The following is a 26571-nucleotide window of genomic DNA, read 5'->3' as shown; positions in this document are numbered from 1 at the left end:
AAGTCAGCGGTCACCAGAAGGGTAGAAAACAGGAATCTTCTGAGAATGAGGCATTCTCAGACTGATATTCCGCATAAAAACCAGTGAGGCTGACAACACCTCCAAGAACAGTCCTGAGCGTGGCATTATGAGGCAAAGGACTGTAAAAGGACAGCAACTTGTGGGAATGCTGTAGTAATTAGGGAATTGATGGCCAAGGAGATAGACAGACAGTTCTGCTACCACTGATGTGAGTTCCAAATGGTATGTTGCCGCAGTGATGTAAGGGAAAGACACTGATGCAGAGCATTCTGCAGGGGGCAGGGTGGAGCATGAGGGTGAAAAGTAAAAGGTCCACAACCAATGACAGAAGAAGAGGGGTAAGGGTCATCAGAGCTAAAGGAGCGAGGGAAAACATAGAAGAAACATAGAAACCCTACAGTGCAGAAGGAGGCCATTCAGCCCATCGAGTCTGCACCGACCACAATCCCACCCAGGCCCTACCCCCACACATTTTACCCGCTAATCCCTCTAACCTACGCATCCCAGGACTCTAAGGGACAATTTTTAACCTGGCCAATCAACCTAACCCGCACATCTTTGGACTGTGGGAGGAAACCGGAGCACCCGGAGGAAACCCACGCAGACACGAGGAGAATGTGCAAACTCCACACAGACAGTGTGAAAGTTAAAAATCAGAATCTCAAATGATAATCTCTGGATTACTTCCAGTGCTGAGTTAGTAAGAATAGAATTTGATAAGGTTAGTAAGAATAGCGTTTGATAAGGTTCCCCATGGTAAGCTTTTGCAGAAAATACGGACACATGGGATTGAAGGTGATTTAGTGGTTTGGATCAGGAATTGGCTAGCTGTAAGAAAACAAAGGGTGGTGGTTGATGGGAAATACTCATCCTGGAGTTCAGTTACTAGTGGGGTACCGCAAGGATCTGTTTTGGGGCCACGGCTGTTTGTCATTTTTATTAATGACTTGGATGAGGGCGTGGAAGGATGGATTAGTAAATTTGCGGATGACACTAAAGTCGGTGGAGTTGTAGACAGTGCAGAGGGAAGTGGCAGGTTACAGAGGGACATAGATAAGCTGCAGAGCTGGGCTGAGTGGTGGCAAATGGAGTTTAATGCGGAAAAGTGTGAGGTGATTCACTTTGGAAGGAGTAACAGGAAAGGGTAGGATTAGGGAACCGTGGATAACCAGGGAAATTGAGGGACTGGTCAAAAGGAAAAGAGAGGCGTATGTTAGGTCCAATCAGCTAAAAACGGAGGGAGCTCTGGAGGAGTACAATGAAAGTAGGAAAATACTCAAACGGGGAATTAGAAGAGCAAAAAGGGGTCACGAAATGTTCTTGGCAGACAGGATTAAGGAGAATCCCAAGGCATTTTATTCATACGTTAGGAACAAAAGGGTTGTTAGGGAAAAAATCGGACCTCTCAGGGACAAAAGTGGGGACTTATGCTTGGAGCCCAAAGAGGTAGGGGAGATCCTAAATGAATACTTTGCGTCGGTATTCACAAAGGAGAGGGATGTGTTGACTGGGAGTGTCTCGGAGGGGAGTGTTGAACCGTTGGAGAAAATCTCCATTACAAAGGAGGAAGTGTTAGGTTTGTTAGAGAATATAAAGACTGACAAATCCCCAGGGCCTGATGGAATCTATCCAAGGCTGCTCAGGGAGACGAGAGGTGAAATCGTTGGGCCTCTGACGCAAATCTTTGTCTCGTCACTGGACACAGGTGAGGTCCCAGAGGATTGGAGGATAGCCAATGTGGTCCCGTTATTTAAGAAGGGTAGGAAGGATAACCCGGGTAATTATAGGCCGGTGAGCTTGACGTCCGTGGTGGGGAAGTTGTTGGAGAAGATTCTTAAAGATAGGATGTATGCGCATTTAGAAAGGAATAAACTCATTAACGATAGTCAACATGGTTTTGTGAGAGGGAGGTCATGCCTCACTAACCTGGTGGTGTTTTTTGAAGAAGTGACCAAAATGGTTGACGAAGGAAGGGCCGTGGATGTTGTCTATATGGACTTTAGTAAAGCGTTTGACAAAGTCCCTCATGGTAGGCTAGTGAAAAAGGTTGGATCCCATGGGATAAAGGGGGAGGTGGCTAGATGGGTGGAGAACTGGCTTGGTCATAGAAGACAGAGGGTGGTAGTGGAAGGGTCTTTTTCCGGCTGGAGGCCTGTGACTAGTGGTGTACCGCAGGGCTCTGTATTGGGACCTCTGCTGTTTGTGATTTATATAAATGATCTGGAAGAAGGAGTAACTGGGGTGATCAGTAAGTTTGCGGACGACACAAAACTGGCAGGACTTGCAGATAGTGAGGAACATTGTCAGAGGCTACAGAAGGATATAGATAGGCTGGAAATTTGGGCAAGGAAATGGCAGATGGAGTTCAATCCTGATAAATGCGAAGTGATGCATTTTGGTGGGAATAATGTAAGGAGGAGCTACACGATAAATGGAAGAACCATAAAGGGTGTAGAGACGCAGAGGGACCTGGGTGTGCAAGTCCACAGATCTTTGAAGGTGACGTCACAGGTGGAGAAGGTGGTGAAGAAGGCATATGGCATGCTTGCCTTTATAGGACGGGGCATAGAGTATAAAAGTTGGGGTCTGATGTTGCAGATGTATAGAACGTTGGTTCGGCCGCATTTGGAATACTGCGTCCAGTTCTGGTCGCCACACTACCAGAAGGACGTGGAGGCTTTGGAGAGAGTACAGAGGAGGTTTACCAGGATGTTGCCTGGTATGGAGGGGCTTGGTTATGAGGAGAGATTGGGGAAACTGGGGTTGTTCTCCTTGGAAAGACGGAGGATGAGGGGAGACTTAATAGAGGTGTATAAAATTATGAAAGGCATAGATAGGGTGAACGGTGGGAAGCTTTTCCCCGGGTCGGTGGTGACGTTCACGAGGGGTCATAGGTTCAAGGTGAAGGGGGGGAGGTTTAACACAGATATCAGAAGGACATATTTCACAGAGGGTCGTGGGGGCCTGGAATGTGTTGCCGGGCAAGGTGGTGGAGGCGGACACACTGGGAACGTTTAAGACTTATCTAGACAGCTATATGAACGGAGTGGGAATGGAGGGATACAAAAGAGTGGTCTAGTTTGGACCAGGGAGCGGCACGGGCTAATTGTTCCTTGTTTCTCGTGGAAGTGGAAATGACTAGGGTTGGGAAGCATTTTCCGATCAGGGCCATTGTGATCTCCTGGACTCGTTTCGATCGCCTCAGGGGGTCGGAGAGGAATTTCCCAGATTTCTTTTTCCCCATATTGGCCCTGGGGTTTTTCACTCTGGGTTTTCGCCTCTCCCTGGAGATCACATGGTCTGGAATGGGGGGGTGGGAGTGAGTTAATAGGTTGTAATGAACAAAGCATCGTAGCTGTGGGGGACAGCTCGGTGGATAGGATATTGGTATGTAGATAGGCTGGAAAATTGGGCGGGGATCCTGGATTCAGGATTCAATCCTGGACCGGGGAGCGGCGCGGGCTTGGAGGGCCGAAGGGCCTGTTCCTGTGCTGTATTGTTCTTTGTACAGAGTACTGGGCTAATGGTAAGATACTTGGTAGTGTGGATGAACAGAGGGATCTGGGTGTCCACGTGCAAAGATCCCTGAAAGTTGGCACCCAGGTTGATAGGGTTGTTAAGAAGGCGTACGGTGTGTTAGCTTTTATTGGTAGAGGGATTGAGTTTCAGAGCCAGGAGGTCATGCTGCAACTGTACAAAACTCTGGTGTAGCCGCATTTGGAGCATTGCGTACAGTTCTGGTCGCCGTATTATAGGAAAGATGTGGAAGTGTTGGAAAGGGTGCAGAGGAGATTTACCAGGATGTTGCCTGGTATGGTGGGAAAATCGTATGAGGAAAGGCTGAGGGGCTTGAGGTTGTTTTCGTTAGAGAGAAGAAGGTTAAGAGGTGACTTAATAGAGGCATACAAGATGATCAGAGGATTAGATAGGGTGGATAGTGAGAGCCTTTTTCCTCGGATGGTGTTGGCTAGCACGAGGGGACATAGCTTTAAATTGAGGGGTGAGAGATATAGGACAGATGTTAGAGGTAGGTTCTTTACTGAGAGTAGTGAGGGCATGGAATGCCCTGCCTGCAGCAGTGGTGGACTCGTCAACGTTGAGAGCGTTCAAGTGGTTATTGGATAAACATATGGATGATATTGGAATAGTGTAGATTAGAGGGGCTTTAGATTGGTACCACTGAGGGCCGAAGGGCCTGTACTGCGCTGTAATGTTCTATGTTCTATGAATTGGAAGGATATGGCAAGTTAATGCATGATAAAATGATGCTGATAAAAGGACTTCAAATTCCTGAGACATTGTAAAGAGCTGTGCAACGGGAGAGATTTGTTCAATGTGAAAGGGTTTTACCTGAATACAGCTGAGACCAATATCCTTATGGGCCAGTTAAATATTGCTGGGGGGCAGGGTTTAGGCACCAAGATGTAGTAATACATGACAGGCAGTGAATTTGGAGAGACAAAGGTTGAAATATTACAAATTATGGAGAATCATAGACAATACACAGGTTTAAGTGCAGGTATGTAAAGGTGAGATATCCGGTTAATAAGGCTGGTACAAAAAGCCATGTGGGATATGATGTAGTGGCAATAATGAAGACCAAATTCAAAAAAGAAGTGGATGCTTAACATTCCTGGATGCAAGGATTATAGCATAAAGGATCCTGGGCTTTATAAATAGTATTAAAGCCACGATGCCTTGCTAAACCTCAGTTCCAGCTGAAGAATTAACTCTAATTCTGAGCACCCAATTTTAAGGCGGATACAAAAGCTTTGGAAGAGGTACATAGCATAAGGAATGGTTCCAAGAATAAGGGATTACAATTAATTGGATAGACTGGAAGAGGCTGGGGTTGTTCTCGTGAGGACATAGAAGGCCAAGGGAAGATTAGATAGAGGTATTTGATATCATAATGGGTTTTGGAAGAGTCAAAGAGGAATTGTTTCTGAAGGCTTGATAATCAGATGGCACAGATTTAAGGTGATTGGTCAAAGCACCAGAGGCAGCACCAAACTTTTATACAAGTGCCTAGGATTTGAAATACATTGCCCAAGTGGTGGATACAGATTCAATGAAAGGTTTCAAAAGGGAATTGGATTAATACTTGGAGAAAAAAATGCAAGGATACAAGGAAAGAGAGTTGGACTAACTGCATCATTCATTGAAAGAGCCTACACATTCTCAGGTGAATGGACTTCCTTCTGTGCTGTACTATTCTATAAAACCTCAGAAAGCAACAAAACATGCAAATCAAATCTAAATTCACAGCCATATTATAAAAAGTCTGTAACGACAAGTGGAAGCTAACTGAAAACAAAGCATGAACAAAATGCTTCTAGCAGCCTTTCAAGAATCCTCCGTCCTAAGAGAAACGGAAAACACCAAGTTTCCTTACAAGAAGCCATTGAACAGTCAAAGAATAGAATCTCATTTCACACCAGTAAAGAGTAAAGTAATGACAGATAATGTGGCCCAGTTGCGAAGCCTTCAGGAGCATCCTGTATAGTAAAAGGTCAGGGTTTGTAATGGTGGTTAAAATAAAAACAAAATGCTGGAAATATTCAGATCGGGCAACATCCGTGAAGAGAAAAACAAGAATTAATGTTTCAGGTTAATGGACTTTCGTCATTACAGAACAAGAGATTGTGCATTTCACTGTTCAAATGCTTCCCCTGTAGAAAATAAGTCGGTAAAGAAATGGTAAGCAGTTTGTAGACTGTCTTTTCCAAAAAGAAATGTAAAATCACACTTAATTTAGAAGATTGAGAAACGGAAACCTTGTCGTCATTGAAGCATTTCAAATATTTTGAATGTAAAATGAATTGCACACAAAATGATCTTCCCTTGGTTTTCGGGTATCTTTTTCAGGACGGATGCAGACCATAATCCTCCATTAACTATCATTACCCTCTTCTTTCAGAAGCAATTACAGCACAAATCTGCAGGACCTGTACTTAAAAGACCCCTACCAAAAATAAGACTCCAGCTGTGAGCCAAGTCTAATAGGCTGCCCAGCACAAATCAAGCAACCCAAGCTTCCTGCATTAAACCCCATAGGAATAATGCATTGTAAAGAGCAATACCAGAGAACAGCACCCCAATTTTCCAATGGGATTGATTGTAATGGATAGAGGCAGGGAATGAAGTTGTGTGAGGGCTGCAGAGGAGCCAAGAATGCTCTGATCATCATCATAATTCGAGTCTGCTCCCTCCAAACCAGGAATGTGTCAGTTATCTGTTTGACGGTATGAGCCGATTCAACCCTCCAAGATTATTCCAAATGCAGCTGTTTCTAAAAAGACTTGGAACAGCTTTCCATTAATGAGTAGAAAAAGTAAACACTTTACATTATATGGTTTCTGAGCAGCAGAAAACTTTGCCTCAGGAAGAGTGCTCAGACTCTGCTATATTGTCTATAATAATATTTCCAACTCATCTCTGAATCTTCATGCAATAACTGAATTACTTCCTAATTATTTTTCATTGCATTCTTAGCTTATAAAGCCCACTCCTCCTCTTTTCTATTTAACACAAAATGCTTCTCTGCATGTGTCTGCTGGTTATTTTAAACATTTGGTGGAAAATGTGTTCAAATTGCTTAGGGCATCTTTAGCACAATTCCAACTATCCATCTAGCTTGCCTGTTTCTAGTACTCGTTAGAGATGTCCTGTCTAGGCAGTCATTCCCAGGAGCCAAAGTTGGCATTGATGGAGATTATAGGGGAAGGTCATCTGTCTATCGCTTTGACAGCAGAAACACAAGTCCAGGTCCCTGCACCTTCATAAAACAAAAGGGAATGGATAATACAAGAACTAAAACAAAACATTATTGCGCAAGATTAACACTATCTTAATGCAAAAGAGTCTTACAAAAGATAATAAACAAAATGTATTAGTTTCAGAAAAACTAAACTCTATTTCCATAGTACTAAGTTCTCTGTTGAGGACTCAATATTCAAGCTCCTTTTCCAAAATGATGTTACATATCCAAATGGTTTTGTTTTAAATCATACGTGGGATTACAAAGGACAAATTTTTCTATAAACTGCACAAATCAAGTATAAGAAACCATAATAATTCACATATCCTGAAGATTTTAACCTGTTACTTCTGTTCAATAGCAAATCTTATATTCAGCTGTGCTACGTTTCACAAAAGGTAACATTAGCCTCTGCAATTTTACCTCAGTTTGTAAAATGAGTTTGGAATATCCAAAGTGAGCATAACTTTTAAGCACTTGAGAGGTACTGCATTGCAAATGAATAGAATGGGCTTCAGTTGCGATTGCAGAATTTAAAACTTTGCACAAATAATTTTTGTAAAGTAATAAGCCAAACACATCCAGTGCTATTGAGTGAATTACTTTCCCATACAACTCGAGACTTTTATTTCAATATTTTAGCCAACGCAGAGCCAATAAACCTGCTAACTGCAAGATGGCTGAAGGCCAATTTACAAATTGAACAAGGCCATGTGACAAGAAACAAACAATAAGAGGGAAGTTCCTCAGATACACCCACCTGTTGAAGCATCAACGTCAAAATCATCCTCCTCCTCATCAACTTCTTCTGGTAAAAGCTCAGAGTCATTCAGTTTTATATAACCACAAACATTTGATGACATTAAACGCCCAATTTCCTGGACATCTTCAGATTTATACGCTAACAATTTTTCAACAGGCACCGAGTCAATAAACCTCCATAGGGGCTAGAGAAAGGAATAAGAAAGCTTATCACAATCAAATAAATTACTTAGAATTTTTCACAACTACTTTGACCAATTTTAACACAAAAGACCCTGCACTTGTGCAGCATTTTTGTATAGTGTGTTTCCTATATTGTAACAATAAGCACACTTCAAAATTACTGCGTTTTTAAGCTTTTCAGGATGCCCCGACATCAGGAAAGGTTCTACATAAATGCAAGTCTTTTTTTTAAGCCATCATTACAGTCCTAAAGAATTTCACAAATTTAAATCTGCTGAGGAGGTCACTGAAAGCCTACTTGAACAAAGGACATCTAGAAGGAAAACGGGCATAAGGGGAAGGGAGGCAGCAAGTGAGGGGAAGAGCACATGGACGAGGGGATAAAGAAGGGGTGGTGAGATTTTAAAAAGTCAAGAGTAAAGTACTTCTGGAGTGAAGGCTCAGCTTCCAAATATGGAACATGGATGCAGAATAGCCAGGGGCAGAAGACTGAACTATGAAAGAGATACGATTTGGAGTTTGGAGCAAGGCTGCATAAGGATATAAAGTCCAAGTTTAAACATAATAGATTAACAGCTTGATCTGTGTAGTAAGTTAGCAAGAACAGGCTAATAGATGATCAGACACAAATAGTTGCATTGCAGAATTAAGTGATTGTGGAAAGTGAGAGATAGGCAGCCAGGAAAGAGGATAATGGAATAGTGGAATCTGGAGGTGACAAAAGCATGAATAAAAGTTTCAGTGGCAAAGAGGCAGGCAATGCTGTGTAGTGGAATACATTTTGGCAATATAAAGGGAGATTTACAGCTCAGCTCGGGGTTAAACTGGATCCAATAACATGCTTATCCAATGTTTCTCTTGAGATCCACAGTACTTTACACAGGAATAGAGTACAATACAAATACTTCATGAACATACTGCAGCCGTATAAAAGGCCAACACTAGAAGAGTACAAGAGTAAAGTAGTGATAAACTTGTACAAAACACTAGTTGGTAGTTTGTAACAGTAGTGCAATTTTGGGCACATTATAGAATAGAGACTAAAGGTCGAGAGGGCATCTTCTTTGCAAGTTTACCACAAGGATACTCCAACCTAAATGCCCTCCTTCTGTGTTGTGACCTTGTGTAGCTCATATATGGATTAAAATCCAATATCTTTTGAGCAGACGCCATCTCCCTGGCCCTGCACTCAACCCTGGAACACCTGGGTAGCAAGGACACTTATGTCAGACTCCTATTTATTGATTGCAGCTCAGTCTTCAACACTATTATCCCAACAAAACTCATCTCCAAGCTCCGTGGTCCAGGGCTCGGCTCCTCCCTCTGCGACTAGATCCTAGACTTCCTAACCCACAGACCACAAACAGTAACGATAGCCAATGACGCCTCCTCCACAATTATCCTCAACACCGGTGCCCCACAAGGCTGTGTCCTCAACCCCTTACCATACTCCTTATACACCTATGACTGTATGGGCAAATTCCACCGCAATTCCATTTTCAAGTTTGCTGATGACACCACCGTAGTGGATCGGATCTCGAACAATGACGAGACTGAGTACAGGAAAGAGAGAATCTGGTGAAATGGTGCGAAGACAATAATCTCTCCCACAATGTCAGTAAAATGAAGGAGATAGTCATCTACTTCAGAAAGCATAGAGAAAAACATGTCCCTGTCTACATCAATGGTGAAGTGGAAATGGTCGAGACCTTCAAGTTTCTAGGTGTCCAGTTCACCAACAACCTGCTCTGGTCCTTCCATGTCAACGTTATAGTTAAGAAAGACCACCAACGCCTCTACTTCCTCAGGAGCCAAGGGAATTTGGGATGTTCACTACGACTCTCACCAATTTTTACAGATGCACCATAGAAAACAACCTTTCCGGATGTATCACAGCTTGGTATGGCTCTTGCTCTGGCCAAGACTGCAAGAAGCTACAAAGGGTTGTGAATGTAGCCCAGTCCATCAGACAAACCAGTCTCCCATCCATTAACTTTGTCAACACTTCCCCGCTGCCTCGGAAAAGCAGCCAGCATAATTAAGGACCCCACGCACTCCAGACATACTCTCATCCACCACCTTCCATCAGGAAAAAGATACAAAGGTCTGAGATCATGTACCAACCAACTCAAAAACAGCTTCTTCCCTGCTGCCATCAGACTTTTGAACGGATCAACATATAATAAGTTTACCTTTCTCAACATCCTAGCTAGGACTGTAACACTATATTCTGCATCCTCTCCTTTTCTTCACCCCTATGTACTCTATGAATGGTATGTTTTGGCTGTATAGCGCACAAGAAACAACACTTTTCACTGAATCCCATTTCATATGACAATATCATAGAAACCCTACAGTACAGAAAGAGGCCATTCGGCCCATCGAGTCTGCACTGACCACAATCCCACCCAGGCCCTACCCCCATATCCCTACATATTTTAGCCACTAATCCCTCTAACCTACGCATCTCAGGACACTAAGGGCAATTTTACCATGGCCAATCAACCAAACCCGCACATCTTTGGACTGTGGGAGGAAACCGGAGCACCCAGAGGAAACCCACGCAGACACGAGGAGAATGTGCAAACTCCACAGACAGCGACCCGAGCCGGGAATCGAACCCAGGTCCCTGGAGCTGTGAAGCAGCAGTGCTAACCACTGTGTTACTGTGCCGCCCCAATAATAAATCAAATCAGTTTAAAATGTATGTACAATTCTCCTTAAGGACAATAAATAGAGTAGTTTGACACAAAAAACCTGTATAATGTTCTTCAGGGTTTCAAGATATGACATTTTTAAAAAATGTAAATTCAAATCAAAAATACCTCTATATTGTATTCTCCTTCGTCAGTAACAATTCTGGCGGTAAAATCCTCATCATCAATAACAGCTCGGACTTTTGACCCTGGTTCACCTTTTATTGAAAAACATAAGTTTCATATTATTAAGCTTCTGATCACATAGTTTCTACAACAAAGAACAAAACAGCACAGGAACAGGCCCTTCGGCCCTCCAAGCCTGCGCCGCTCATGTGCCCAACTAGACCATTCGTTTGTATCCCTCTATTCCCAGTCTGTTCATCTGGCTATCTAGATAAGTCTTAAACGATCCCAGCGCGTCCGCCTCAATCACCTTGCTTGGGAGTGCATTCCAGGCCCCCACCAACCTCTGTGTAAAATACGTCCCCCTGACATCTGTGTTGAACCTTGCCCCCCTCACCTTGAACCTGTGACCCCTTGTGTTTGTCACCTCCGACCTGGGAAAAAGCTTCCCACTGTTCACCCTATCTATGCCCTTCATAATTTTATACACCTCTATTAGGTCGTCCCTCATCCTCCGTCTTTCCAGGGAGAACATCCCCAGTTTACCAAATCTCTCCTCATAGCCAAGACCCTCCATACCAGGCAACATCCTGGCAAATCTTCTCTGTACTCTCTCCAAAGCCTCCACGTCCTTCTGGTAGTGTGGCGACCAGAACTGGACGCAGTATTCCAAATGTGGCCTAACCAACGTTCTATACAGCCGCAACATCATATGCCAACTTTTATATTCCATGCCCCATCCAATAAAGGCAAGCATGCCATATACCTTCTTCACCACCCTCTCCAACTGTGCTGCCATCTTTAAGGATCTGTGGATTTGTACACCCAGGTCCCTCTGTGTGTCTATACTCCTGATTGTTCTGCCATTTATTGTATAGCTTCCCCTTACATTAGATCTACTGAAATGCATCACTTCACATTTATCTGGATTAAATTCCAAGTGCCATTTCTCCGCCCAATGTTCCAGCCTATCTATATCCTGCTGTATTCTCTGACAATGTTCATCACTATCCGCAACTCCAGCAATCTTTGTGTCGTCTGCAAACTTACTGATCACACCAGCTACATCTTCCTCCAAATCATTTATATATATCACAAACAGCAGAGGTCGCAGTACAGAGCCCTGCGGAACTCCACTAGTCACAGACCTCCAACCGGAAAAAGACCCCTCCACTGCTACCCTCTGTCTTCTATGGCTAAGCCAGTTCTCCACCCATCTAGCTAGCTCACCTTTTATCCCGTGAGATTTAACCTTTTGCACCAGCCTGCCATGAGGGACCTTGTCAAACGCTTTACTAAAATCCATATAGACGACATCCACGGCCCTTCCCTCGTCAATCGTTTTTGTCACCTCCTCAAAAAACGCAACCAAATTTGTGAGGCATGACCTCCCTCGTACAAAACCATGCTGTCTATCGCTAATGAGATTATTCAGTTCTAAATGCGGATATATCCTATCTCTAAGAATCTTCTCCAACAATTTCCCTACCACGGACGTCAAGCTCACCGGCCTATAATTACCCGGGTTATCCTTGCTACCCTTCTTAAATAAAGGGACCACATTTGCTATCCTCCAATCCTCTGGGACCTCACCTGTGTCCAGTGAAGAGACAAAGATTTCTGTTAGAGGCCCAGCAATTTTATCTCTTGCCTCCCTGAGGAGTCTTGGATAGATGCCATCCGGCCCTGGGGATTTGTCTGTCTTAATGCTTCCTAAAAAACCTAACATTTCCTCCCTTGTAATTGAGATTTTTTCTAACGGGTCAACACATCTCTCTGAGACACTACCAGTCAACACGTCCCTCTCCTTTGTGAATACTGATGCAAAGTATTCGTTTAGGATCTCACCTACTTCCTTTGGTTCTAAGCATAATTCCCCTCCTTTGTCCCCGAGAGGTCCGATTCTTTCCCTAACAACCCTCTTGTTCCTAACATATGTATAAAATGCCGATTCAGCCTTTACAATTCCTGCTCTCAATAGGGGTGGTATGTAATTAATAATTATTAGTGCTTATGATGCTGCAAATTTCATATTGCGAAGATCTTTCACAAAATACAAATTTGAGAGGTTCCAGCAACAATTACCATTGTCCTCACTGTAGAAATTTTGCGTTTATTGAACACTATTTGTGGCAGCCATAAAAATGTAATGCAAACTAATTAGTAACTGTCAATATCAGCTTGACATTTCCAGATAGCTGGATGGCTGTAAAGTTGAAAACACTAGTAAGATAATAATGCTACCTCTACTGCTTGTGCAACTTTATATTATACTTCAACACTAAATGTGAATTAAAAATTAAATGCAACCACCGAAATAGCGCTGTCATCCGTATTTCCCCCTCATTTTTATATAAATGTTGATTTAATATTTTCCCCATTTAACCTCTTTTTCCTAGATTTTTCCCCTCCTCTAAAATGTCAAATATATATATATATTTTTAATTTCCCACCATGTTGTCTTCTGTCCTTTGTTTTGCCAGGTAAACCCAAGCTTTGAAAAACCGTATAGTCCAGCTTCAAAACTCCAGCTAATCAAAGCCCAGACTTTGAAGGCTGGCATAGAAATAATTTTAGGCATCAAACCATCAACAGTGAGACAATGATTATTAAAATGGATAATGGACATGGTAAATCAGTGGGAGAGACAGAAAGACTTGTATTTGTATTAAACTTTTCATGACCTCAAAGCACTTTCAGTGTAGTCACTGCTTTAATGCAAGAAACACAGCAACATACACCAAGTTCCCACAAAGAGCAATGTGATAATGACCAGATCATCTTTTTCTGTGATGTTGATGGAGAGATAAATATTGACCAAGACACTGGGGACACTGTTGTTCTTTAAAATGTTGCCATGCAATCTGTTACATCCAATTGAGCAGGCAAATGGGGTCTTTGTTCAACATTTCATCCAAAAGAAAGCACCTCTGACACTGCAGCACTCCCAGTACTGGAGGATCAGCCTTGAACTTTGCACTCAAGCCCTGCAGCGGGGCTCGAACCCAAAACCTTGCAAGTCACAAGCAAGAGTGCTATCAATTGAGCATGGTTGACATTACAGCTTGGCAAGAATAATGAGGACATGAGCCTCAGCATGCATGAGGACAACTTGCAACAGTTTGAATAACTTGTGGTTTAGGAATGATAGGGGCAAGGTGATTAACATGGAAGGCCTGTTTCAGCAGTGGAGATAGAGGGGTAGGGACAGAGGTTTGCAACACTGCAGTCACGAAAGAAAGCAGTTTCATCAACAAATCAGTTGTGATAAATAATTTCAGTTAAAGAAACAAAGTTCCACATTTCTGGATCACATACGAGGCGGCAGCCAGTGGAGGTAGAGCCAAGATTGTCAGTATGTAGAAGACTAAGTGGATGATTTCTGTTTTGCTGACATTAAATTGTTTCAGTTTAATGCCAGATAAGCAGTTGGAAGCAATGGCAACATCCATATGCAGATAGACAGAGAGAGTAAAGCAGGGCAGCTAACCTAAGACAGACGTGTTCAAATTGTGAGGCAATGCAATTTAGGGCAGGAGTGATGGGTGAACTGGATCTGAAGGAAAGGATACAGGCAGAATTTTAGATAAGTTGAAGTTTACAGAGAAAACAAAATGGCAGGCTCATCAGGAAAATGTTCAAGCAATCAGAGAAGCACAAGAACAGAGGAACAGCAGGGGACCATTCAACCCCGAATCTGCTCTGCTATTTAATTAGAAAATGCCTAATGTATACATTAACTCCATTTGCTCACCTCTGTACATTAATATCAGTTTTAAAATTTGCAATTGATCAAATCTCAACAGCTTTTTTGGGAGAGAGTTCTACTATCCATGGAGAAATACTTCCTAACATCTTCTCTCAATGGTCCAGCTCTAATTTTAGGGTGATACTCCCTTATTCTAGATTTCTCCAACAGAGAAAATAACTCCTCACCGTCTTTCCTTTGATGCTATTAAATAAATCAATCTGAGAGATTGAGCCTGGAGGATGAGGTTTTCAACAGGCAGATGATTTTACTGAAGTGGAGGCAGACATCTTTGTGAAGGGTGCATGGGATCAGAAACTCAGCTCAAAGTCAAGCCTGCAAACAGCCTGGTTGAATCTGGCACAATGGTGAAGACTGCAGTCTTTCCCATGTTTAACTAAAGAAACATAACTGGGTATCGAACAACTAGACTAAGTACTTAAAAATGATCAATAAATATGATAATGGACTGAAGGCTATTAGAACAGATAAATGACTTTCTCAAGAGTTTCCTTTTTTAAAAAAAACCTTTCATCCTTTGCTTTGTACTACCAGTTCCACATCAGCATTTATAAGTATAACTCATCTGGTTACCAACAGATTCAGGGAATGTACCTGCAATTCTTTTTTAAATTTGGCAAGCCTTATGATTTTAAGTTTTAAGTTCATTTATTAGTGTCACAAGTAGGCTTACATTAACACTGCAATGAAGTTACTGTGAAAATCCCATTCAGTGCACAGTACCTTTTTTTTTACAAAGCCAGTTTCTTAATAGGACAGTGTGAGCAGCCTGCACAGTAACCTCTGGGTTTCTACTTGGCTCTCTGCAGTTTACTGGGAATTGGAATTCAGGTAACACATGATTTTAGTACCTAAACATCTCACTGATATAGTGAAGGCTGGTTACCATGCCAATTAAATCACTGGTTTCCCACTAAAAAGAATGGAGTTTCAAATTTTGAGAATGAATAATTCAACCAGCTTTAACAGATAGATAAGAGTGAACATATTCCTTGTTTTGAACAAATTAATTTCCCTTCCTCCAAAGCACCTTTCATATTGATGCACTTGAATGTTGCCTGAGCTTACGCTTTCAATGCAGCAATGCTACAACCTAGGCATTTAATAAGGTATGTGTGTGCTCCACCATAGTCCTAGAGAACCACAGGCTTCTCTCCCGATTTGAGAGAGAGAGCGCTGACTGGTGGTGGTTTAACCCGAGGGCCATCATACCTCAAGTCAGGGGCAAGATTGAGAAGGTGGAGGCGGTACAGGAATTGAACCCACACTGTTGGCGTTGTGCTGCATCACAAACCAGCAACCCAGCCACCTGAGCTAACCAACCCCTCTGACTCGGGGAGTCTTAAATTATTTGGCTGGACAGCTAGTTTCTGATGCAGAGCGATGCCAACAGCACAGATTCAATTCCCATACCAGCTGAAGTTATCCATGAAGGCCTGGCCTTCTCAATCTTGCCCCTCGCCTGAGGTGTGGTGATCCTCAAGTTAAATCACCACCAGTCAGCTCTCTCTCTCAAAGGATAGGACAGACTATGGTCATCTGGGACTATGATGACTTTGCTACAGCCTACAATAACAAAAGTACTTTATGATTTAAAAACGATTACTAACCAATCACATGGCCAGTAAAAAAGTTCTTCCATTGCACAGGATATTCTTTTTCATTTCCATATCCATCCACGATTACTGCTCTGAAGGTTTCAGAAAATTGCTCCACGCTTGAAGTTAAATGCAATTTAAAATTTCTGTGAAGATGAAAGCTCAAAGTAAGATATCAAAGAATCCTGTGGTCGCAACATTTTTCTATCAGTCACCTGTTAAAAACATGCATGTTTACATCGTATTTCATATTTCAGCACACATCATCCTGGCTTGGAACTATATCACCATTCCTTCACCATCACTTAAAATCCTAGAACTCCCTTCCTAAAAGTGGATGTACCTACACCAGATAGACTGCAGCTGTTCATCGTGGCAGTTCACGACCTTCAAGGAAAATCAAGGATGAGCAATAAATGCTGGCCTAGCCAGCGATGCCCGCATTCCATGAACAAATAGATGTAAAAATAGTGTATTAAAGCAACTCGAATAACAAGGCCATTTAATTGAATCTATGGCACATATTTTATATTAGGGAGATAAGAAAAATCTGTTCTGAAGAGTTATGGAATAAAAAAAATCTAAATTCCTAAAGCTTGATAAATATTTGTTCAGGTTTTCATTATCTGGCCTTGTAGTTTTTGCTTGGTTCAGTCACACGATATGCACATTGCTGACAAGGTCAATAATCATTGCCCATCCATAATGCCTTTGAGAAGATGGTGGTAAGCCACGTTCTTGAATGTAATTGAGTGGCTTGCAATTTTAGAGGGCAACACAAGAAGCTCGACACTATGCAGGACAAAGCAGCTAACTGGACTGGCCTCCCACCCACAAACATTCACTTCCTCCACTACTAACAAATAGTGGCAATAATGTGTACCATCTACAAGATGCACGGCAGGAACTCACCAAGATTCCTTAGAAAGCACTTTCTAAACCCTTGATCAGTTCCTCGACACATGGGAACACCATCACTTGGAGGTTCCCTTCCAATCATTCACCATCCTGACTTGGAAATATACTTCCATTCCTTCACTGTCACTGGGTCAAAATGCTGGAGCTCCCTTTACTGTCACTGGGGTCAAAATCCTGGAGCTCCCTTCACCGTCACTGGGTCAAAACCCTGGAACTCCATCCCAAACTGCAATGTGCATGTACCTACATCATAGGGACTGCCTTTTCTAAGGCAATCAGGAATGGACAATACATGCTGGCCTCACCAGCAATGGTCATATCCCATGAATTAATGGAAAAAAAGTTTCACAAGAAAGATAGACTGGGTAAGGATAGCAGACTTTGTTCGCTAAAGTTAATGAGCAAACCAGATGGATTTTTCAGTGACAATCCAGTAGCTTGATTCATTACTGGTATTAGCTTACATTTGCAGATTTAAGTAATTAAATTTAAATTTCCTAGTTGCAACGATGGTATTTGAACTTGCGCCTTCAGATTATAGTCCAGGTTTCTGGATTACTAGTCCTTGTAGTACAACTATTATGCTACTGTACCCCTTCTTGTTTGAAGTTCACAATAGTGGGAGGAAGATAGTGACAAAGAGGTGAGGTACACTCCTGCTGATTTTCACTCAATTCCTGTACAAATGTTGACTCTTCAAAGCTTACACAATCAAATAATTGGGTTTAATCAAGGGTTTGGATAGAACTTTGGATTCTGGACACAGTTTCTTTACTTAGATCATCATAGAACCCCTACAGGGCAGAAGTGGCCATTTGGCCCATCAAATCTGCACTGACTCTGACAGAGTATCTTACCCAGCGCCCCCCCCCCCCCTCTATCCCCACAACCCCATTTATCATGGCTAATCCATCTAACTACACATCTTGGGACACTAAGCATCTCCAATCCACCTAACCTGCACATCTTTGGCCTGTGGGACAAACCGGAGAATCCGCAGGAAATCCATGCAGATACAGTCATCCAAGGCTGGAATTGAACTTGGGTCCCTAGAGCTAAGAGGCAGCAGTGCTAACCACTGTGCCACCATGCCTGATAATACGCTTGATATATATCAATATACTACAAAATGTACCCTTTTGCCAAAATCTCGGTTTCAGGTAAGATTACACAATTCTTGAAAATATTGAGCCAAGTCACAAAGAACTGACTTGTTTCAGGATTTTATGGAAAGGAGATTACAATACAAAACTCAAACACAATGAAGGATTCATCTAACCACTAGCACCAAACCATAAGTTTATAACCTAGAAGTCTATAACTTTTGCATGCCTTTTCTCATCAACTTGTTCCTATAAACAAAGTAAGATGTCCTGACCATCACAGGATTACATTTAAACATTTATTACAGCATTCATCATACTGTTTGAGCAAGAAAACCCTTCAATTTCAGGCTCCTATTAAGTCACAAGAAATAGGAAAAGGATTAGATCATTTGACCTGTTGAGCCCACTCACCATTCAGTACAATCATGACTGGATCTTGGACTCCACAAGTCATTAAGAATGAATATAAAATTGTGTTTACACAATTTTCCTCCCATTACTGGATCAGCTCATTTATTCTTTTTTATAAGCCAAGTATAGTCAATGCAGATAGAGACAATTCACAGTTCAGCAAGCTTTCGGAGCGCTGTTCCTTCATCACCTGCTGAAGGAGCAGTGCTCCGAAAGCTCGTGATACCAAATAAACCAGTTGGACTTTAACCTGGTGTTGCGAGACTTCTTACTGTGTCCACCCCAGTCCAACGCCGGCATCTCCACATCATGACTTCATGGGAACAGTGTTGTCAAAGCAGTCTTTATTTCCAAAAGACATTCTAGAATGTCCTTGGAGTGTACAAATTAAGTGAACACAAATAGTAAGCATCACATCCGAAATGTTAATAGGGTCAGATCACACAAAATATTTCCTTCTGATGTTCAAACAGAACTCCAATCAAAAAAGCCAAATGAAGAAAACACTGCCGCAAAGAAATATTTTCTGTGAAACAAGTTACATTTCATTGCTCTCATCAGATACAAACTGAGACTTCACCCATGAACTGGAAAATTGCTGATGTATATGACTTTTAGACCACACTTACAGTAGTTCAGGTTCCAAGCCAATAAGCAGGAAAAACATACCTTTGTTATCTTCAAAAGAAAATATCCTCTTCATTGCCCAAATACTGCATTAACTACTTAAGATTAACTACTTAATCTTAGGACTACTATTCTTACTACAATGTAAAGGCAATTTGCAACTATAGAGTTTTTACGTTTATTTTAACTGTCTACTTGGGCAAGTTTCTGCCTTCAGAAATATTCATTTTCTTCATTTGCTTTGCCTGGCCTCCTGCAGCCAGCCATCAAGCAGTACCATAGATCACCCAGGCATAAATCTTCCTTGCTGCCACAAGGAGGTGCATAGTCTCCACTAAGCAACTTTCATAGAATCGTAAATCCCTACAGTATAGGTGGTCATCATTTGGCCCATTGAGACTGCACCAACAACAATCCCACCCGAATCTCTGGCACTGTGAGGCAGCAGTGCTAACCACTGTGCCACCTTGCCACCCTGTTCATGCAACTCATCACTTGAAGACTTGAACTGGAGTCCATTCTTGCTAATGACACCAAAGTCACAGATTTTATCAGCTTGCAATTCAGTTTTATAATATATTTAGTATCAATAAACCAAAAGTAATTGGTTTTAATACTCTCTACATACGGTAGTAATTTTTCAGTACATTACAATAAATTCAGTATTATTGAAGCACCTCCATTATTTGATGGGTAGAATGCCAAATCAAAGAGTGGGAGTTGGAACAACAGTCCACAATAACATTCGTAGCACCTTACAGATGAGACGTTGGTTTTAACAGAACAATGTGAAAGAATGGTCCAGAATATTGCACCATGCGTTGTTAGTATTTGTGGCCTTTCAAGAACGATTGAAGTGAGCAGTTGTTTCAATTCTTTTGTACCTTTTTGCCACCAATCATGAAAAGCAGGGCTGGCTTTGAATGGAATGTTTTTCTTGCAGAGTTTCACTGGCTGTCTTGTCTGGAGACAATACACATCTTTTTAGCCTGTCTTGATGCTCTCTCCACTCCCATTGTTTTGTTTCTTAAAGACTTGATTAGTTGTAAGTATTCGCATTCCAACCATTATTCATGTAAATTGAGTCTGTGTCTTTATAAACTCTGTTTGTGAACAGAATTCCCACTCACCTGAAGAAGGGGCTTAGAGCTTCGAAAGCTTGTGTGGCTTTTGCTACCAAATAAACCTGTTGGACTTTAACCTGGTGTTGTTAAACTTCTTACTATGTTTTTCTTACACAGGAAATACTACTCTACTCATTAATATAAACCTCATGATTCTTGGAATAAGCCCTCAAAGAAGAAGCTTTCCTTGCAATTCTGAATTTTGTTGATGAAATGAACTGTGCGAAATAATCTATCCATGCATACCTGTTGAGGGCTGAAAACTGTACAGATTGTTCTATATGGGACTGTGGTTCTGCGTCACGCTTCCTCACAGTGTGCTGATGGATATCCGACAAGGAGAGGATGTCATAATCAGTTAACAATTGATTCAAGACATCTGCAAAAAAAAAAAGTGGAATATCAGATTTTCTTTATTAGCACACTGTTTATTATATATGCTACTTAATGACATTTTCCCCATTGAGTGACTTAGACTCAATTCAAATCGGACAAGATTGCAGGTGATGCAAATTCAGAGGCAATTCAGAAATTGCAGACTGAGCTGGAAACAAATGAGTGCACAGAATAAATGATGAAATGTAATATGGACAAGTGTATTGTACATCAAAAGAATAAACGTGTGGTGGAGTTTGCAGGTATCTGATCAGCAAAAAGTATTGGGCTGACACAAGGCATACTTTCAGTAACAGTTAGTGAACACATCCAAGAAGAAAAGGCCCAAACCACCTCCCGCTGACCGTCAACAGCACCAGTGCTACCAAATGTTCCACGATCAAATTCATGAGGAGTCAGTACCCAGCAGAAGTATCATCCATATCAACATGGTTGCACAAGGAGGATGGAGATGGAGAACTCTTGTGTAGCTCACCGCCTGATGCCATGGCCACCACTGCCTCCACCATCGAAAATACACCCCTTAAATCGGCATGATTCGAATCAGATTCATGCAGCTGTACAGTTACAACTGCAACAATCAAATGTCTTGAAACCAGACTATTTCATTAGCAGCATCATAAAAGGCTCCTGTTCTGACAATATACAACAAAGGGGAAGCATATTTCAAAACGAGATTTTAACAAGGGTGTAACAGTTTCACTATTTAGATTCAAAAACAGTTTTGTTTCCTCTTTATTAAATCGGTAAAAGAATTGCCCAGACAACTCTGTACAAACAGTGAAAACAGCAAGTGCATAGCATTCTTAAAATGTTATGCCCAGTAACTCAGCCTACTCAATTGCTAAATTAAACAACCTAAAGAGCAAATGTTGAGTGCCAAATTTGAGACTAAAGAGATGGCCACTCAAATATTCCTCAACCTTAACAGCAAGCAATTCTTAGACCAAGGACACTCAAAAACCAAAACCTCCTGCTTGCAATTTATTTCTGGTCTTAGCAGTTACCCCAAAACATTTTAAGTGCAAACCTTTCCCTTTAGGGAAATCGTTCTAATGTAGAAAGGAGGCAAGTATTAACAACAGATGCTTCATACAATCGTAGCTATCAAATTCATCATTTGTACAGACTTGTTTACTATTGGGAACTTTGCGCAAAGTTTTTTTTTTCAAGCCATAACTATCAAGAAATATATCAGGGACTGAAAAATTCCTTGGCTGCAATTGTACGACAACTTAATAGCGAGTCTAAACACTGCCTAGTTTTCAACAACTTTATGCAACATATTTGATAATTTAACTCCAGTTACTATTAAAGCAAAAATGTAATCCAGATAACTAGAACATAGAACATTACAGCGCAGAACAGGCCCTTCGGCCCACGATGTTGCACCGACCAGTTAAAAAAAAACTGTGACCCTCCAACCTAAACCAATTTCTTTTCGTCCATGAACCTATCTACGGATCTCTTAAACGCCCCCAAACTAGGCGCATTTACTACTGATGCTGGCAGGGCATTCCAATCCCTCACCACCCTCTGGGTAAAGAACCTACCCCTGACATCGGTTCTATAACTACCCCCCCTCAATTTAAAGCCATGCCCCCTCGTGCTGGATTTCTCCATCAGAGGAAAAAGGCTATCACTATCCACCCTATCTAAACCTCTAATCATCTTATATGTTTCAATAAGATCCCCTCTTAGCCGCCGCCTTTCCAGCGAAAACAATCCCAAATCCCTCAGCCTCTCCTCATAGGATCTCCCCTCCATACCAGGCAACATCCTGGTAAACCTCCTCTGCACCCTCTCCAAAGCCTCCACATCCTTCCTGTAATGTGGGGACCAGAACTGCACACAGTACTCCAAGTGCGGCCGCACCAGAGTTGTGTACAGTTGCAACATAACGCTACGACTCCTAAATTCAATCCCCCTACCAATAAACGCCAAGACACCATATGCCTTCTTAACAACCTTATCTACTTGATTCCCAACTTTCAGGGATCTATGCACACATACACCTAGATCCCTCTGCTCCTCCACACTATTCAAAGTCCTCCCGTTAGCCCTATACTCAACACATCTGTTATTCCTACCAAAGTGAATTACCTCACACTTCTCCGCATTAAACTCCATCCGCCACCTCTCGGCCCAACTTTGCAACCTGTCTAAGTCTTCCTGCAAACTACGACACCCTTCCTCACTGTCTACCACACCACCGACTTTGGTGTCATCAGCAAATTTGCTAATCCACCCAACTATACCCTCATCCAGATCACTAGACAACACTAAGACTAAATTAAAAGCATGAAAAAAGCTGCGTCCAATCCCAATCCTTCCTGCCATACACCTTAAATCTCCTATGCTATTGCTGAGCTAGGAAGATAAATGGCACATCAGGAAAGCAAACAATAAAAGGCTTTAATTTTAGGGCGTGATCTTATGACCCCATTCTGCCCATCATTCGGTGACAAATGAAAAGTTCAAAGTTCCAGGATTTTGATCCAACAGTGAAAGATTGGTGATTATTATTCCAACTCAGGGTGTAGTATGGCTTGGACAGGAACCTTCAGATGGTGATGTTCCCATTCATCTGCTGCACTTGTCCTTCTGGGTGATAAAGGTCACAGGTTTGGAAAACGCTGTCGAAGGACTCTTACCAAATTGCTGCAATGAATCTTATAGATGGTACACACTGCTGCCACTTTGCATTGGTGATGGAGAGAGTGAATGTTTAAGGTGAAGGATGGGGTGTCAATCAACCAAGCTGCAGCGTTTATATTGCTGGACCAGTTCAGTTCATGGTAGCCTTCATGATGTTGATAATGGAGGAGGCAGTGATGGAATGTCAAAGAGGGATGGTTAGATTCTCTTTTGTTGGAGAAGGCCATTACCTGACACTTGTGTGGCATAAATGTGACTTGCCACTTATCAGTCCAAGCTGCATGTTGTCCAGATCTTGCTGCAATGGACAGGGGCCGCTTCAGTATCTGATGAGTCATAAATGGTGCTGACCACTGTACAATCATCAGCAAACATCATCACTTCTGACCTTATGGAAGGAAGGGCATTGAGAAGGGCACCTAAAGATGGTTGGGCCTAGAAGACTACCCTGAGGAATTCCTGCAATGATATCCTGAGGCCGAATTGGCCTCCAACAACTAGAGCTATCTTCCTTTGTACTAGGTATGACTCCAACTAGCAGAGAGTTTCCCCTGATTCCCACTTTGTTTGGGCTTCTGAAAGCACACTCGAGTCAAGTGCTGCATTGATGTTAAAGGTAGTCACTCTAACCATACATCCAAGGATATTGAGAGGGGCAAGGATGGAAATTGCAGAGGCACTGGCCATAATGTTCCAATCCTCCTGAAATACAGGGAGTGGTACCAGAGGACTGGAAAATTGCAAATGTTACATCCTTTTCAAAACGTTTAACCTTGGTGGTGGGAAAGTTTTTGGAAACAATATTTCTTAATAAAATTAACAGTCACTTTGATAAATGTGAATCAATTAAGGAAAGACAGCACAGATCTGTCAAAGGCAAATCATGTTAAGGTTTTTGACGAGGATAATCCTGTTGATGTGGTGCACATGGACTTCCGAAAAGCCCTGATAAAATGCAAATTTAGAGCCTGTGATATAAAAGGGTCAGGAGCAGTATGACTGAGTTACAGAAGACAGTAGTGGTGAATAGTTGCATTTCAGACTGAAGTATTGTGAACTGTGAGGAGGATAATGATAAACTTCAAGGGAACAGACAGGCTGATGGAATGAATAGACAAGTGGCAGACAATACTTAATAGAGAGTTGTGAAATGATTAATTTCAGTAGGAAGGATGAGGAGAAGTAATAATTAAATGTACAATTCTAAAAGGGATGAAAGAGCAGCAGGAGATGGGGGTATATGTGCACAAATCACTGAAGGTAGCAGAGCAGGTTAAGAAAGCGATAAAGCACATGGAATCCTTGGTTTATGCCATATTCTTGATTATTCACTATCTCAACCTGCCAGATGCCTCCAATTTAAGGCGAATGGCAAAGAAGCAACAGTGGCATGAGGAAAAACCTCGTGCACCGTGAGTGGTTAGGATATGGAATGCAGTGCAGGGTGTGGTCAACGTAGGTTCAACAGAGGTCTTCAAAAAAAAAATTGGATAATTGCCTGAAGATAGAAAAAGTGCAAGAACACAGGGAGAAGGCAGGGGAATGGGATTAGGTGAGTTCTTGTTGCAGAGAGCTGGCACAGGCACAACAGGTTGAGTGGGCTTCCTGCTTTGTAACAATTCTATGTTCCTATGGGGTTCCCCAATCTGAAAAATGCAATCTTAGAAAAACTTCAGCTTTGGGTAACAGAACAGTTACGCACTGATAGCTAACGAGAAGCATGATACCATGCATGTGAGAAGATTAAAAATTATTTGTAGACCAACATATTTGTCAATCCATTCGGTAAAGTCCTCAACGTCTTGTACACAAACTCCAACATACTGCACCAGATCCTCGGCTCTCCCAAATAGTAACCAAATTAGAACTGGTGTGTGTCACACACAGTTATTACTTTTTGGCAATTTACTTTCTAAGCCCCACACTTGTTATCAAACAGACCAAAGGAGATGTGTCAGGATTTAAATATTTCTAATGTTTCCATACATCCTTATTCAACCCCATTCGCACCGACAACACAGAGGCTCCTTCCTCACGCCTGCCGAGGGGTTGAAGAGTAACCCTGGGTGCTCTTACCGAACTGACGCCCATGGCTCTGGGCTTGTGACTGAGGCCCGGCTCCCCTGCCACCGACAACGTCTCCCAGTAAAACCACCGCCAGCAGGAGGAGGAGAGCGGCGGTGAGGCCGGCGCCGCGGCCTGGCATGCTCATCGCCCAGACTCGGAGCGCTCGACACCAGGAGAGCGGACCCAGCTCTCACCGAGGCTGCCGCTCCCTCATCCCGAGGTGCTGCCGCTGCCGCCGCCGCCTCCCGCTGGTCCCCGGCAGGAAGTCAGCAGCCGGGACATCAAACCACCCGGAAACAGTTTCAGCCGACCCGGAAGCGCTCGCACCAGCTGGGAGTGGGAATGGCGTTGGGTCGCCATCTTGGTAAAGGAAGGCCTCACATTAACAGGTGGGTGAGGAGTGGGACTGAGAGATTTACAGCCTTTCTCGACCACCGAATATCCTTAAACACTTTACAGCCAATGAAATACTTTTGAAGTATAGTCACTGTTGTCATGTAGGAAACGTAGCTGCTAATTTCGTGCACAGAAAGCACCCACAAATGTTCATACCAACCAGACAATCTGTTATTTTTGGCGCTGATTGATTGCGGAATGAATATTGACCAGGAATAGTAAATAGTATTATGAAATCTTTTATGTCCACCTGACAGTGCAGATGGGGCCTTGGTTTAAATAGCTCTTCCAAAAGGCATGATGTGGAGATGCCGGCATTGGACTGGGGTGAACACAGTAAGAAATCACTCACCTGATGAAGGAGCAATGCCCCTAAAGCTCGTGTTCCAAATAAATCTGTTGGACTTTAACCTGGTGTTGTGAGACTTCTTCCAAAACTCCCACAATACTTCACTGGAATGTCAGCTGCGACTTTTGTGGTCAAGTCCTGTGCTCAAGTGTTTGATTTTTTAAAAAGTGTTTTTAATTCTCTTCAAGGCCCCAAGGTAAAAGAAGATAAATAATGAGAACCTGTTTCCAATGGCAAAAGGATCAGCAACCATAGGTCACAGAATTAAGGGAACTGATAAAAGAGCCAGAGGTGAAACAAATACTTTTTTGAATGCAATGTTTGGTTATGATCTTGACTGTACCATCAGAAAGGGTAGTGGAAGCAGATTCAACAATAACTTTAAACAAGGAATTTGATATAGAATTGAAGGGCAAAAATTTCCAGGCTTATCAAGTAAATGGCAGAGGAGTAGGACTAACTGGATAGCTCTATTAAAAGAGACTACCATTGCAGACTGAGCTGAAAAACACAGAAAGAAGCCAATCAGTCTGTGATTCTCTGAATAAATAAAGAAGCTGCTCTCCAGCCATGGAGGTTAGAAGTAACTAATAGCATATATGCT

At 42.2% G+C, this 26571-nt stretch overlaps 1 protein-coding gene across 4 annotated transcripts in view; it reads right to left on the bottom strand.

Moving 5' to 3' along the window:
* LOC144493741 (disintegrin and metalloproteinase domain-containing protein 17-like) overlaps positions 1-25505 on the bottom strand; it is a 70344-nt gene extending 44839 nt beyond the window's left edge. For 2 of the 4 annotated variants that reach the window (XR_013497788.1, XM_078213160.1), the window contains exons 1-5: positions 25232-25502; positions 20348-20480; positions 15928-16061; positions 10552-10640; positions 7542-7728 (exon numbers count right to left, since the gene is read on the bottom strand). Coding sequence is in view for 2 of the 4 variants with exons in the window: in XM_078213160.1 (XP_078069286.1) it covers positions 7542-7728; positions 10552-10640; positions 15928-16061; positions 20348-20480; positions 25232-25367 (679 nt within the window). In the remaining 2 variants the exon portion in view is untranslated. Of the gene's footprint in view, positions 1-6662; positions 6800-7541; positions 7729-10551; positions 10641-15927; positions 16062-20347; positions 20481-25231 lie in introns of those variants that run through there. The other 2 variants (XM_078213161.1, XM_078213162.1) reach the window with 2 other exon arrangements.
* Between the last annotated feature and the right edge of the window lie 1066 nt (positions 25506-26571).

The sequence above is a fragment of the Mustelus asterias genome, chromosome 5 (genome assembly GCF_964213995.1).
Source record: "Mustelus asterias chromosome 5, sMusAst1.hap1.1, whole genome shotgun sequence".
NCBI classification, from domain to species: domain Eukaryota; kingdom Metazoa; phylum Chordata; class Chondrichthyes; order Carcharhiniformes; family Triakidae; genus Mustelus; species Mustelus asterias.
This window is presented reverse-complemented; position numbering and strand designations above follow the sequence as displayed.